Source organism: Ochotona princeps, chromosome 9, assembly GCF_030435755.1.
Source record: "Ochotona princeps isolate mOchPri1 chromosome 9, mOchPri1.hap1, whole genome shotgun sequence".
In the NCBI taxonomy this organism is placed as follows: domain Eukaryota; kingdom Metazoa; phylum Chordata; class Mammalia; order Lagomorpha; family Ochotonidae; genus Ochotona; species Ochotona princeps.
In genome coordinates, this window is record NC_080840.1 from 42,811,100 (window position 1) to 42,827,880 (window position 16,781).

At 38.4% G+C, this 16,781-nt stretch overlaps 1 protein-coding gene across 1 annotated transcript in view; it reads left to right on the forward strand.

Moving 5' to 3' along the window:
* The window catches only part of RP1 (RP1 axonemal microtubule associated), a 280,642-nt gene that overhangs the window by 202,077 nt on the left and 61,784 nt on the right, over positions 1-16,781 (forward strand). Inside the window, exon 25 of the mRNA XM_058668634.1 lies at positions 7,570-7,733. Coding sequence (XP_058524617.1) covers positions 7,570-7,733 — 164 coding nt within the window. The remainder of the gene's footprint in view (positions 1-7,569; positions 7,734-16,781) is intronic.

Below are 16,781 nucleotides of genomic sequence, written 5' to 3' on the forward strand. Positions count from 1 at the left end.
AGAAGTTGCAATCTGCAGAGGCCCACTGTGTTCCCTCAGTTTTACTGTGTTTTATTGGGTCCTGCTTTCTCGAGGTAAGCATCACAGAACCATGCTTGCCATCTGTTGTACCATCAAAGCAAATGTGGCATCCCCTGGTTTTTAGCAGGAATTATCATGACTTAGAGCAGGCAGCTGCAAGGAGCTTTCCCCTCAGTGTGCTGAGCTACCAATTGCATGGTAAAAGCTTTATTTACCTGCATTCTGTCTATATTGCCTTGAGGATTTGGTAGGTTGTTGCCAAGTAACTGAAAAATGTGTGTAGACACAGATGTTTCTGTATTCAACAACAGGGTTAATTTTCTGAGTTGCAAAATCAAATGCATGGAATCCCTATAAGAGAATTTACAGAAAAAGGGAAAGATAAAATGTTAAGGTTTCAGGAAAATATATTGAACTTCATAAATCACAAGGGTTTGGTTTGCTAAAATAATTCAGCTGGTGCCTTCATGAGAATAAATCTCCAGTTGATAAAAACAAATTGGGAAAGAAACAGTTAATGACAGCACTGTAGGGTGTGCTTTTTTTTTTTTTTCTTTTTCTGGAACCCATGAAATAGTTGCTTGAGCCAGATTCAAATCTGATGTAAAAGAGTGTGTAACATCCTTTATCTGGGAAACATTTCCTGCAGCTATTCTACCTATTGCTATATGCAAAACTACCCCAAAACTTAGTGGATTAAAAACAGTTTGTTACTTGTTATCAGTCATCTGCCTTGCAGGGCTGACATGGCTCAGCCAGGTGATTTTCCTTGGAGAAACTTATTGATTTGAGATTATTATTATTTTTGGGCTGGTTATAATATGTAACTTTCTCTGTGTGATTTTAGGTGGATAATGCTGCTGAAGTTCAGAAACCTGAGGGCATGGTTGGGCTGGGACCTAAGACAGCTCACTTATGCAGCCAGTTGGAGACTCAGGGAACTCAGTTCAAGTTATCAGCTTATAGGCCATGGCCATCCATGCTTGATTAGCAGGAGTCAAGAGGCATGCCTGAAAACAATGTTCTAACAGACCCAGGTAGACTTTAACTTCAAAGAAAGTTACTTCTGCCATATTGTATTGACCAAAGGAAGCCTGGATTTAAGGAGAGGGACATAAACTCCACACCTTAACAGACCAGTACAATGGTCATGTTGCAAAACAACGAATGAATGAGGAGATATCAGTAAGGCCTTATTTGAATGACACAAGCTCCAGTGTAGAATATGCCTGATGTGTCTTGGTTACCTATTGCAAATAAGCCTAGTATTCTTATGGCTTCATGGGGATATATCTGGGAAATCAACGCTGTTTAATAGCTATGCACATATTGCTTAAACTTTTTATGTTCATTAAAAGCAACACAGTTTCTAATGAAGACTTAAGAGGACATTTTTTGATTTATAGTTGAAGGCATAGTTCAGCAACCTTTGATAATATAGGACCAAACAATTTGCATATTAGACTTTACAGAACACATGAACTTTGTTGCAATTGCTCAACTCCACTGGGCACCACAACACCTGTGAGCAACTTAAAAACAAATGAGCATGAGTTTGTTCCCATGAGAATTTACAAATTGGGTGATCAGCTAGATTTGGTCAATGGGTCATCGTGTACCAACCCCAATGAGTGATCACTGCAAAAAAGACTTGTCTCTTGTCTTGTAGGTGTGTCATGTCTAAGCTTGATTCTAGACTAGATCTGTAAAATGTGTCAAGTATGATTTGATGACTAATTTCTTAATTTTTGTTAACTGGTGTTTCAAAAGATGGCATTTACAATTATATGGAGGATATTTTAGACTGAAGCTCAGGATTCTCTAGCTCAATGGCAGGTACACTGTGTTCAACATGACTGAAACCACTCAAGCAGTATAACCACACCTTCTATTATACAAGTGGAAGATCCTGTTAAATTTCCTTTTTGAGGAGATACACAAATGTATTCTGAGTATTTTGTGATCATAGAGCTTATATAGACCACTTTTAGAGTTTTTAACATAAATGAAAGAAGAGCTTTCCAGGATTTTGTATCTAAGAAAAATATCCCAACTGTTTTCTCTGATAATAGATAGTAGATGGTCATTAAATGGATACCCTTGACGTAGTATCATCAATTTCTGTATGAGAGTCAATGAAAATGGGATGAAATGGGGCAATCTAATGTAGATTGTCAGCAACAATTATTGCACAAGCAACAAATGTTTTCTTAAAAACGGAATGCTCTGGTAAATGTAAGATAAATATTTAGACTTTGCACAGTATTTTCTTTCTTGCTTGGAGGCTTTATAGAAATAATTTTCAAGAGATTAACAAATAACAAAATATTTTTAAAATTTTATTTTATTTGGAAGTCAAATTTGCAAAGAGAAGAGGAGACAAAAGAATCTTCCAACCATTGGTTCACTCCCCAGATGTCAACAAAAGCCAAAATGGAGCTGATTTGAACCAACCATTGGTTCACTCCCCAGATGTCAACAAAAGCCAAAATGGAGCTGATTTGAACCTAGTAGTCAGGAAATTCTTCTGGGTTTCCCACATAGGTGCCAGACTTGATCCATCCTGTATTGTGTTCCTAGGCTGTAAGCAGGGAGCTGGTTCAGAAAGGAGCAGACTTTGCACACAACACAACAGACAGGGGACTAATATCAGCATTGATAAAGCACTTAGAAACTCAACAAGAGCAGAACAAACAACCTTCTTAAGAAATGGGTGATGGAAATGAACAGACATTTTTCAAAAGAACAAATTCAAATGGCTAATAGACATACGAAAAAAAATGCTCAGCTTCCCTAGCTAATAGGGAAATGCAAACAGAATCCATCTTGAGGTTCTACCTTATTCCAGTGAGAATAACCTACATTCACAAATCTACTAATAACGTGTGGTGGCATGAATGTAGGGAAAAAGGTACCCTATCCCATTGTTGGTGGGAATGTAGGCTACGAAGCCACTAGGGTAGTAAATATAGAGAGTGCTCAGAAGACCGAGACTTGATCAGCCATATAATCCAGCTATCCCACTCCTGGGAATCCAACCTAAGAAAGTGACATCTGCATATGAGAAAATAGCACGCAACCCTACATTAATAATGACACAATCCACAATAGTGAAGGCAAGCAATTCAGGTGTCCATAAAAAGAAGAATGGATAAAGAAACGGGTACATCGATTCCATGGAAGATTATACAGACATTAAAAACAATGAACTCCTACCATTTGCAACAAAATGATTCCAACTAGAAACCAGAATGCTTGGTGAAATAAGCCAATCCCCAAAGGAAAAATATCTCTGAAATAACACAAACTTATGCAAAATACAAGATCAATATATGTATGGGTGAATAAATGTATATATGTCCTCATGCATTGTATAATGAAGACTAGCATACCAGTAAAGAAAGTATGTTATAGTAATCATCTCTACTCCTGAATAAATGGAGAATGTCCTGTGAAACAGTTAAATATACTTTGACAATTTGTTACTAGATTTTATACCATTATTTATACACACAATTCTATGTTATATTTAAATAGCAGAATGTTAAACCTGTTACTGTTACTAAAGGACTATCCACTGTAATACGATGGAGGAAAATGCTGGGAGGGAGGGGGAATTGAGTAGGGAGAAAGGGCAGAGTGAGTGGGGAATCCCTGTACTTATAAAACAGTGTCATGGAAAATAATAAAAATAATATAAAAAAAGAAGTGGAATAGCTGGGACCACAGAGCCCATTTGGGATGTTGGCACCACAGGCAGAGGCTTACAATACTAAGCTACCACACCATCTTCATATGACAATATATTTACAAACAAGTTCTTAAAGTTGAATAGAAATTAGATGTAGGAAAAAGTATGCATAAACAAAAGATCTGAACTCGTATACTTCTGTTATTTTCTAATTTTTTTGCTAAGAAAGCTTTGTAGAAGAAAACATGTATAGGAGAATACTTGTTATTCTGTACATTTAAAGCAATGAAAACTTGATTGCACACATCATTTCCACATTGACAAACCAACAGCACAGAGAAACACCTTTTAAAAAGATTTATTTATTTTGTTGTTTTGCTTGAAAGTCAGAGTTACAGAGAGAGAAGAGACAGAGAGGCCTGCATCCACTGGTTCATGCCCCAAATGGCCACCACAGATAGAGCTGGGCCGGACCAAATCTGGGAGCCAGGGCCTTTCTCCAAGTCGCCCACATAAGGGTAGGGGCCTAAGGCCTTGAGCCGTCCTCCACTGCTTTCCCAGGCCATGAACAGGGAGCTAAGTTGGAAGTGGAGTCAGCTTATAGAAGAACCAGAGCCCACTTGGGATGCTAGTGCTAGCAAATGGAAGATTAGCTTGCCACACCATTGCACTGCGCAGAGAAAATTTTAATTACAGTACATTAAAATGTTCCTCTGTTATTTCTTAACTATTTCATAGTTTAGATAGTAAGAAATTCTGAAAAATTAAGGTTTTAAAAATATATTGTAGAAAATATGGGGAAGGACTTAGTTTATTACTGTAATGGAAGACAAAAATACACTTAAGGAAACTTAAAAGTCAACACAAATATGTGATGAGGACATGTCACTAGCTTTTCCATCCTTAACTCTATGTCATGGTGACTGTTAACTCCAAAAAGGAGGAATGCAGAAGCATGTGTGAGTCAGTGGTCACGGGCCGTTTGTCTCTGCTTTAAAAAATAAGAACCACATCTACCCACAAACTCCTTCCTGTCTGTCTGCCATGATCACCTGAGGTCAGGCTTAGATGGCACATAAAGGAAAAAGAGAATGGGACAGGAAAGACGTACAAAAGGGGGCAAATCATTTAACTTCTTCAATAGTGTATCAAAGCACAGATGTGATGTTTTCTGTAGGAATTAATATCCTATAGGATTCTTACAGGAGTGTCATTTGGAATTGATATGTTTCCTGTTTTCTCACAGGAAGTGAAGTTCCTCAAAGCAAACCAGCTGCAGGGTAGCAGTGGAAGAGGGCATTCCTCGCTCTGCTGCCCTGTGCATTTGGGTCCATCATTATAAGAAATACAACAGTATGCAAAGATTTACTTGATGCACATGTTTTCAAACTTATTAGAGATCTTTAAGTGGTGTTTGTGGATTTATCGGGGGTAGAGAAAAGGGTGTAGCTTAGTGTATTACCAAGAAAAAAAGAGAAACTTCATAGTGGAGAAGTTACTGAGAAGTTAGGTGGTCAGTATGGCAGTGATAGGTCTTGAGCACATTTTGGAAATCTGGAAAATACTAAGCTGCCTATGGGAGCTTTGAAAATCATAATAAAGACTCCTTCAGCTTGCTCCCACACTCCAGGGGTTGCTGCATGCTCCATGCAGTTCTTGCACCTTTGCTGTATTTAGCCATGTGCTGTGACTGAGCGCTACTGAGGTTTGCTGTGGCCTCCCTACTGACAGCAGTTTGCAGAGAAATACACAATGTGCTCAAGTGAATACCATCTTCATTGGTCCATCCTGCTAAACAAATGGCAGAATGACCCATAGCTGTTGCAAAAAGATGTTTTCTGTCACACTCTGTTTGTTTCCTCCTCTGTGGTACTAGTGTCACCATGGCAAGAATCTCAAAGATCTCGGTGTATCTGCTGTGTTGTTCTTCTGGATTTCAAATCCATCTTTTTTTTCTTTTTGTCTTCACTGCCCTAAGTGCAGCTCCTTTTGCTAGGATCTATTTCCCTTGTGTAAAATTTACCCCTGACATATTGGCTCATACGAACTCAAAATATACCCCAGCAATTTTCATAAAAAACCTTTTTTGGCCTTCTTTACTTTGTTTTCAGGTTTTCCTCATCTTTGTCACTCTTTCGCTAGGACCAGCAATTGTGTCATTAACCCCAGTTAGACAAGACTATTCTGTAGTCTGGGTAGTGCCTCAAGGTCAGATTATCCACTTGTCTTCCATTCCTACCAGAAGATTTGTCAGATGTGCCTCGATGCATTCTTGAAACTTTGAGTCAAACGCATGGTGCTCAATGCCTCCTACCCAGAGGACTTGCTCAAATGTTCAGTCTTCTCTGATCTTTGTTGGTGGAATGTGTCTCTTGTAGGCAACAAATAAATAGGTTTCCTTTTTTAATCCAGCCTACTAATCTATGATGTTTGATTGATGAATTTAAGCCATTTACATTTAGGGTTAATACAAATAGGTGGTAATTTGGTTCTGCCATGTTAGAAATGGGTTGTTCATTGATTGAATCTTCTGTTGTCATTTTACTGGGATGTTCTTCACATTTGCCTTTGGTTTTGGTGGGTGCTATTCCTTTTCTCTGTGAAGAGAACATCTTGAAGTATCATTTGTAGGGCAGGTTTGGAAGAGGCATATTCTTTGAACTTTTCTTGACTGGAAGAATTTTATTTCATTTTCAAAGACAAAGGAAAACCTTGCTGAGTATGTTATCCTAGGCCGACAATTTTTTTCTTTTAGAATCTGGAATATGTCACTCCATTCTCTTCTTGCCTGTAGGGTTTCCCATGAGAGTTCTCTTTTGAGTTTAATTGGCATTCCTTTATATGTCAGTTGATTTTTTTCACTTGCACATTTAAGGATCTTTTCCTTATGTTCAACTGAAAAGAGCTTGATGATCATGTGTGGTGGTGAAGATCGCTTTTGGTCAATCCTGTTGGGAGATCAGCAGAAGCTATATCTCATGGATTTTGATTTTTTTTGTTAGTTTCATCTCTTCAAAACACTTTCTTCTGATCAAATTCTTCAGTGACTCATAGATTATACAGTAGCATCGTTTTCTTCAAGAAGGTTCTTGATTTTCTTTTTTATTTCTTCAGTGACACATTAGATATTCAGTAGCATGTGATTTAAGTTCATGGTGTTAGTTTCTTTTTTCTTCCTGCTGTTTATTAAGTTTTGCAGTTTTTCATTGAAGTGGATGTATAGTAACTCTGTAATGGAGACTATCATATGTAGCAGCTTATTATTTAACTTGATGGCATTGCAAATTTTTATTTTCCTTCCTGTTGTTGATTTTGTATTGTGGCTTTTCATTTAAAGGGGTGTATAATAACTGTGTAAAGGAGATTATCATATCCAGATGTGAAGATACAACACAGTACAAAGATGAACTCCCACTGAAACTGTTTACTTTATCTTGACAATAGGATGCTGGACTCTCTGCCATTGTCCATGCCCGCAATGATGGACATATGACTTTGTATGAAGAACTATACTATAGCAATGATAAAGGAGAACTCAGTGAGGGGAGAGGAAGGGGATAAGGGAAATCCCAGGCCTATGGAACTGTATCATAGAGTGATAATAATAAAAATAAGTTTAAAAACAAACAAATCAGTATTCTCCAAAGCCCTTTTTGCTCCATATTTAAGTGGCTGTTATTTTCAAAACTTTTTTGATTGCTAGTTTCCAGAAAGAATGTCTACAAGAAGTAATTACTTTTTGATTTCATAAATTGTTTGTTTAATAATGAAGTGCAACAAGGGAATTACTGATTCTCTCTATTTTCAATATGCTTTCCTTCCATAATTCTACATTGATTTGCTTGTTTCTTTTGCAGAAGGAGACTGGAAGGTAACTGTTGTTACTGGAGATTTTGAAAATGCCGGCACCACGGCAACAGTGTCTATTTACGTCTATGGAGAAATGAGATGTTCGGGTCCTATTATTTTGGGATCTGGGAAACATCAGCTGTTTAACCCCAACAGTGCAGATATATTCAAGGTAAAATTGCTATGGCTATGTTTTATCTGCTAAGGTAGGATGTGTTTGTACATTTCCTAACATGGGGTGAAGAATGTTTTTTTTGTTGTTGCTTTGTCTTTGTAGCTGGAATAAATATTCTTGGTTATAATGGAATCTTTGATCCTAAGGGAATTCAGGGACATAGCAACAACGTAACTAAATGATTTTGGTTTCTCATTTGCTTTTTATCTATATGAAGGTAAATAATTATATGGATTTTAGAAGATTTAAAAGAGTGGAATAGTTTATTGGTTATCATACCAGCAAATTTTGCCATTTTTGAATGCTTACTCCAGTACTTGTTTGTAGCCATACATTTTTGCACATCCACTCAACTTATACAGAATTCTCAGGGGCCTGCACAGAGGCACATTGAACTAATTCTCTGCCTTGTGTTGCTGGTATCCCATATGAGCTGGTTCGTATCCCAGCTGATCCACTTCTGATCCAGCTCCCTGTTAATGACATAGGAAAGCAGTGGAGGATGTCTCAAGTCTTTGGGACTCTGTCACCATGTGGGAGACCAGAAAGAGGCTTCTGACTCCTGGCTTTGAGTCAGCTCAGCTCTGGCCATTGCAGCCATTTGGGTAGTGAACTAGTGGATTGAAGACCTCTCTCTGTCTTTCATGTATGTAAATTTGCCTTAAGTGATAAATAAATACATGTTAAAAAGCACAGAATGCTTTGCTGTGATGGCAAAACGGTAAAGCTGATGGCTACAGTGTAGTCTCAGGAGTCAAATGATTAAGATTCAAATGATATCGTAGGCATTAAAAGCATGGTGAGATGACATCTTACTTGATCTTTGTGTGCCTAAAGTTCTTCAGTAATCCTTGCCTCAAGGAGTTATTGTGCAATTAAATGAACCACTACTTAGTGTAGTACCTGAAATACTTAATAAATGTATGCTTATATACCTCACCGCTTTTGTAGTATCTCTTTCACATTCAATACTATCACACAAGTACCAAGTTTTATTGATTAATATTCCAGGCAAATGAAACATTTTGGTATTATTGGAACTTTAGATGAATTATGATAAATTATGCTGCAATAAGTCTACTTTTAACTTTAGCTTTCTCCTTTTTTTCTGTTTTTACTTCATTTGATAGAGAGATGGAAATAGCAAGATACAGAGGGAGAGAGAGAGATTACATCTATTAATTCACTTTCTGAATGCCTTCAATCACCAGGGCTTGACCAGATTGAAACCAGGGGCCTGCAACTCAAGCCAGGTTTCAGTGGTAGGGATCCAAGTACTTGAATCATTGCCTGCTGCCTTTCAGTGTGTACATTTGCTGGTAGCTGGATCAGAAGCAGAGCAACCAGAATTCAAAGCAGGCATTCTGATGTAGGAGACAATTCAACAAATGCCCATCCTTTTTCTTCTTTGTTAACCAAAATAACATTATTTTCTTACAACCAGTTCTGAAAAACAAGGCTACTATTGACTCATTTTGAAAATTGCTTTCTACATGTATCTGATTTTACAGAGTCACGTTTTACAGGATGTAGTAAAAATAGGTAAATTTTAGTTTTTGTTAAATGATTAGTATGCTCTAAATCATGGTACCTAATCCTGCCATATATAGTATTTAAAACCTTTTAATTAAAAATTTCTCAGTTCCTCTTTGCATATTATACAATGTGACTGTAGATTTGCAGGAATTTTCTTCACTTCTCTCTTTTCATTGAAGGAACTTTATTGAAATACAGTTCACTTACTGGAGCAGCTCTCATTTATTGAAAATGTACAGCTCAGTGTTTCTATATTCATAGCTGTAGTTTCAAAACATTTTAGTCACCCTAAAAGATAAACCTGTAATCACTAGGAACTCTTGTATTTTTTACCCCCAGACATAGGAAGTATTTAATTTACTTTATGTCTGCACCAATTTGGCTATTCTGAACCTTTCATACTAATGAAATCATTTGACATGAAGTCTTTCATGCCTGACTTCCATCACTGAACATGTTTTTTAAGATTAATCTATTTTAGCATGTATCATCACTTCCTTTTTTTAAAAGCTAGATAATATCTTTTTAATTTTTTAATTAATTAATTTTTAAAAATGATCTTACTTAGTTGATTAGGGTACAAAGGGTCAAGGGCTACAGGAAAGTGGGTAATACCATTGTTTCCACACTAATATGATTTTTCCCCCTGTATCTGGGGTCAGGGGAGAAACAAAGGGAAAAGCCCCACACAGTCTGCTACCCATCCCATGTCCCCGATGTGAGGCACACTCTGAAGGTCCTGCTCAAGCAGTTTTGATAGTTCAACAGTTCTGAATTGCTGCCAATCTTGCCGTTCCAATCACGATGAAACCTATTCAGAATCCACTGGCTGGCATAGTGTCTTCATGGTTGGGGTTCTGAGATCAGCAGTTCAGTTGCAGGGATCTCCAAAGAAACTTCATCTGAGATGATCCCAAACCTGATTTTTGTGTGAATTTGCCAGTACTGGGTCTGGCACAGTCCGTCGCTCCAATCAGCTTATGCACATGATGGTGGTTGCAATTGCCGGGTCAGTTCTGTTTTCAGCCCTGTCATCTACTTGAATCAATAGGTGTTGTAGTCCAGCTCAATGCTACTCACTTCATACTCAGTCCTCATGCAAATCAGTGGGAGCTTCAGCCTAGTTGGGACGACTCCCCACAACCCCCACCAGGCCTGCTCCCTTCCCTGGTTCCCATGCTTGCCAGTATGTACCGCAGGCTTGTTCAGTCTGTCCCACATCCCCTTTAGCTCTGGCCATTGAAGCCTAGTTCAACCCAGCCAACCTACTATCCAGTTCACACACATACTGGCAGGTGCCTTTCTGTCTAGCCACCCCTGCCCCTGTCCTGGCTTTCATGCTCTCTAGTGGGAGTGGTTACCCACGAGATAGGTGCCCACTATTTCCCTACTAGGCCACTTCAACTTCTGGATTGTGCACTCTCCAGGTGGTTCTGGCATTTAACTTAACTGAATTAGCCCCTAGTGCCAGCCTCGCCATCTGATGATGTGGCAAAGCCCAACCAACCCTCACCCACTCTAATTTTTGCTTGCACCAGTCGGAATAGTCAGTGCGATCTGGCCCTTCCCCACTCTTAAGCTAAATAATATCTAAACCCTTGGATGCAAAATCTATTACTTATGCAGTTTTCATTTGCTAATTGCTTGAATTCTTCCAATTTTTTCCCTTCTTTTAAAAATATTTATTTATTTGCAAAGTCAGAGGGAGAGAGAGAGAGAGAGAGAGAGAGAGAGAGAGAGAAAGAGAAATCTAGCTGATGTTCCACTCCATAGTTCACTGCAATGGCAAGCACAGAGCTAGGCCAGAGCTCTTCCATGTAGGTGCAGGAGCCCAGATATTTGTACCATTTTCTGCTGCTTCTTTCCGACACCTCATTAGCAGTGATCTAAAACAACAGGAGCCTGTGGTGATGCTTTGTCCAGTCCATCCTTCCCATTTTTCAGCTACAATATAAAAATAGCTTCATGAGCATCAACGTGCAAGGTTTTTCTGTTGGTGTATTATTTCACTGGAGTATATACCTAGGAGTAGAATTACTGGTTCACATGGCAACACTTAACATTTTTAAGAAACTGCCAAATTTTTCTTACAGTGGCTGTACCATTTTTACATTCTCACTACTGATGTAGAAGGTTTTGTCTTTTTCCAACTCATCATCCACATTCCCTATTGTTTATCTTTTGAGTCTATCCATCTCCGTGGGTGTGAAGCAGTAACTCTCCATGCTTCTGGTACATATTTCCCTAAGGACTCAAAGTATTAGCCATCTTTTCATGTACTTATTGGTCATTTGCACATCTTCACAGGAGAAAGGGCTTTTTCTAACCTTGGATCATTTCCAATTTTCATTTCCATTTTATTACTAATCTGATGAGTTCTTTGTGTGTTCTGGATAGGGCTGTTAACATATTTGTGAATATTTCCTCACATTTTATGGGTTGTCATTTAACTTTCTTGATAGTATTGATTTGTGTTGACTTGTAGTGTCCCTTTCAAATCAGCATGAAGGATTCCCTTCAGTATCTTTTTAATAGAGGAGGTCTGCTAGTGACTAATTTTTGTTTCTCTTTACATGAATATGTCTGATTTTACATATAGAATTCATAGGTGAAAACAGTATATTTTAGTATTTTAAGGATGGCATCCTACTACTTTCTAGATTTCATTTTTTAAAGCGAAATTACCTATTAATCTCTTTGAAGATCCCTTTTACGTTTTGGCTTGTTTATCTTCGGTTGTTTAGCTTTTTGTGTCTAGGTGTGGAGCACATTCATGTTGGTTTTTATAGCTATTGTGGTTGCAAGGTTATTGGTTTCCAAGGATATTGTAAAACTGCAGAGAGTGGTGGACATTATTACCAATTTATAATGCCAAACCTTTATATTCTTACCAAGGACTGAAGTTTTTGTTGAATCAATGTTCTGCAGAGTTAAAAGCCTCTGGTTGATTTCCACAGTCCTAGAAAATATGATTTAAGCAGTAAATGATTTTGTGGAGGTATGGTCTCAATTATGCCATTTCTGCAGTCTGACAATACCTCTTTTTATCACTATTACATGTTGTTCCACTTAAATTTAACACTTATATTCCTTCATGAAATTTTCAACTGTGGCTGAGATTTCTATAATCTGATCAATATTAATAAGAAGTGCATCAACATAAATTTGTATTTGATCTTAAACCATGTGACTGAATCCCTGTGGCAGAGGAGTCACCACGCCAGTGGTTGATGACACACAGCTGTGTTATTGTTAGAAAAGTGAAATTTTACCTTTCACAGAATTGATTGAAGTGATATGTGGCAATAGGGGGCAACTGCAATGTTCCCCTGAGCCAGTCTGTGCTCTTCAAGGTACCTTCATTCCAGCACAAGGAGAGAGAGGGACTATTCACAAAAGGCTTATGCAATAATGTCAGTGGCTTTGTAGTAATTTTGATATGTACCTTCCAGAGATGACAGAATATCAGCTTTCTGGTATACCGAGAATGCCACTGAGAGCCAGAATGAAGGAAATAAGACAACCCCAGCAAACACATCAAGGCAACAATGCACGTTAACAGCTCCTTATAGCAGAAAATCTGGGGAGAGCTGGTAGGGAGGAGAACCTGGAAAACATTGAGTGTAGCTCATTTGTTTAACTCTTGAATCTTAGCTATTGCCTGCAATACATGAGACATGAATAGCTGGTGAAAGCAGGACAATGACTTTGCTGAAATTTTGATAAATATTTGATGCTTTTTGTTGGGGCATTCACTGTGGGATTTCCCATGTGCTCATTCTTACCTCGAGGGCATTGTACATGCATCCCTTGTATGCTACAGGCATGTCACTGTCTGCAAATCTGTCCAGACTTCATTCAGTTTTTTATTGTATTTTTTTTCCAAACGGAAACACTAAAGAATAGTCTGTTGCTTGAAAGAATATAATGTCTGTGCCATTCATTCAGAGAAAGCCTTTTTTTGCTTCTAGTTCACTATTCTATAAAATCCATTAGCTTTGTAGATGAATAAGCTTAATATTAATAATGTCTTTAGGCATTTGCCTAATTGTTTGAATAGTCCTTATATTCCTAACAATGGAATACATAAAAAAGATAATACAGAAGGTTCATAGAAAATGTATAATTATAAAAACTACACACAGATTTCAAAAATTTTCTTGCATGAAATAAACTTATTCTTTAATTATATTTTCCATAAAATTTTTGAGACACTTTTGTATCCTTTTGCTATTTAAAAAAAAGTCTTAATCAGTGGGCCCAGTGCGATAGCATAGTGGTTAAAGTCCTCGCCTTGCATGCACTGGGATCCCATATGGGCGCCGGTTCTAATCCCGGTGGCCCTGCTTCCCATCCAGCTCCCTGCTTGTGGCCTGGGAAAGCAGTTAGGGGGTCAGCCCAAAGCCTTTGTACCCTGCACTTGTGTGGAGACCCAGAAGAGCTCCTGGCTTCTGGCATCAGATTGGCTCAGCTCCAGCCGTTTTGGCCGCTTGGGGAGTGAACCATTGGACGGAAGATCTTCCCCTCTCTCTCTCCTCTCTGTATATCTGCCTTTCCAATAAAAATAAATAAATCTTAAAAAACTTAATCAGCAGCAATTGTAAGATTTATTTTTGAGTTCCAAATCTGTGCTATGCTATCCAAGCGCCACTTAACATTCCTAACTTCAAAATCCTTCAAACTGGGTACAATAATACCTTATAATATTACAGGACAGATTTAAAGAGTTAAAAATTTTAAAAAAACCTTTAAAATATCATTACAGTCTTGAATCTGACTCTAATGATCCTGCCCACAAAATTGGGGTAGGCTTTTTGATGGGTGGGATTTAAGACAATTTTTCAAATGAATGAAGGCAGGAAGGCAGCTTTGGCAGATGGTTAGTAGGTGGCTATTGCTGGCATGGGGGTCTGTTAGAAATGTCTGGAGGCTGGAGTAGGAGGAAGGAACAGAGAGAGCCAAGACTAGGTTGGCTATGCCAGAGCAGGTTGCTGAGTACATAAGTAATATTGGGAACATTAATCTTGGGCCTTTTCAATGTTTAAAGGTTAGAAGTCCTTGTGCCTACAAATCACTGACCATTAACTAAATCAATGCCATCATATCATTTGATTCTGGCATCATGTCATTCTGATTCTCTGTATGATTTCATTCTGTACAAATTTTTTCTTTCTTTTTTCCCCTCTATCCTGCCTTTTGCTTCTCTCTCTTTTTTTTTTTTTGTGAACCAACAACTTGTAGTATGATAATATTTCACATCAGCCCAATTCAGCAGCTTAGAAATTACAGCATTGAACACTGCCCTGCTGTCACAGTCGATTTCCCTGTGGACAGCAAATGCTAGAGACAACATAACTTGATCTTTTCCTTCAGAAAGTTGAAATGTTTTTAATCATAATTTTTTACATTGGGACAATGTAATTTACACTTATTAATTCTTAGCAAGGAAAGTTGATGGAGTTGCAAACCTCCTTAATACAAAATAAACCATGGAGAAAAAGCCCAATGCGAATGACTTTAACGAGACAATGGAAAATGAGAAGGTGCTCAGCTTCCCTCATAGAAAAACTAGCTAGAAACTGTCCCCAGATGGAGTGCCTCTGTGAAACTTGCAGAAACTGAGACCAAAGCCCCCCATGAACTGTGGAACCATAGAAAAGCTGCAATTGGAGGGTAGGAGCCAGTTTTGACTCTAACTCTATTGTGCCTCCCTCAACCTATCAGAGTTTCCCTGGGTCCACATTTACTTAAGCGGAAACAGAAATAGCCTGAGGGAGATATCCAGCTTCCTGCTTGTTCTGAAATATTTTGCAGGGACCTATTTTTGTCTTGCCTCATGGACAACTATGGCAGCAGACATTGCTCTACCTCCTGGAGTTGCTCAGGATTGAAGAAAGCAGTGTTCACAGGAATTAACACATGAATCTTGGAGGTGTCGTCATTTCATCACTGCTGACATTGTCATTGTTCAACCAAATAGCTCAATCACTGGTTCTGCCTATCATGGACACTGTTTGGCCAGGCAATAGCCTGCAGGTATCCCTAGTTTGTGTCCTGCAGTTTTGTCTGAGCAAGATGACAAGCCAGAAAAATTCAGAATATAGCAGCTATCCTCACCTCACCACAAAGACCTGACAAGGACCCTACCCAGCCATGAAATCCAACCTATTGCTCCACTAGGGAAAGGAACTAAGTCAGTAACTTAACTCAGTGATGAGGCATATATATGGCCCTGATTGACTGAGGAGGTAGGGCAACAATTCTAGCTGGTCATGGTGTCCAGCCCATGGTCCCATCCAGCTGTGTAGCCCCACCTTCAGACCCAGATAACCATGAAGGCCCTGCTAGATTGCAGAGCATATCCAGTGGCACTACTAGGGCAATAAATCCAGCTAATAACTACACTTAAATGCAGAACACAGCTTGTAGTCTTACCCCAAACTCTAGGCAAAATTTGCACGTTTCCAACCTAGGAGTTCAATACCAAACCGGAATGGCTGTGGAACACAGACAGAAGCTCTACATATACAAGGGAGTCCATCCATTTATCATGCTTAACTGTGAAACACAGCTTGCTGCTCTGCCTGATTATAGAGCCTAGTTTTTGGCCACAATTAACTGTGAAACTCAGCCTGTCTAGGATGCATAGGTTGGAGTTCCACTAAACCAGGGATAAGTGTAGAACCAGCATGTAGTTCAGTCCAACTATGAGGCCAAAAACTGAGTACCATTTGGCCAGACAATGCTGTAACAACTCAGTCAGAGACAAATGTGAGTACAGCCAGTGATCTTTCTATAAAACTCAGCCAACATACCCATCAACTGCAAACACCTACTGGATTCAACTAACTTCAAGGTATAAAAGAGGCCTTTCAGGACTATGGATTGTAATAAGCAGCCCTCTATCCCTGCAGTTGCTACTCTGTGGCCCATGTAGAAACCAAGGCTGGGCTGATGATGAAGGTCTTTTCCGGATTAAGTGAATCTGTAAAAGCGAAGAAATGCCTTCTCAAGTGCACAGATACTAACGAAAACAAACAAGGATCACAAAGCATTAGGAAACGACACTATGAAAAAAATCAATTAAGCTCCAATAGCTAGCCCCAAAGAAATGACAAAGAAAATAATCCTCTTGAAGAAATTCAGTGAACTTGAAGAAAATAATCCTCTTGAAGAAATTCAGTGAACTTCAATAAAACACAGAAAGCAAAACAAAATTAGGAAAAGAACTTATGAATAAAATGAGATTCTCAAAAAGGAAACTGAAACAATTTTAAAAAACTAAGCAGAAATCCTAAAGCTGAAGAACACAAGTATTAAACTGAAAAATTGCTTGGAGCACTTCAATAGATGGCTTGATGAGTCAGTCAAGCAGGATAAAGAATCAATGAACAGGAAGACTGATCATTTGCAATTATTCACATAGAATAGCACAAAAATACAGAAATAAATACTGACAAATTGAAGAAGGCCTATGGAACTTATGGAGTATTGCCAACTGAATCAATA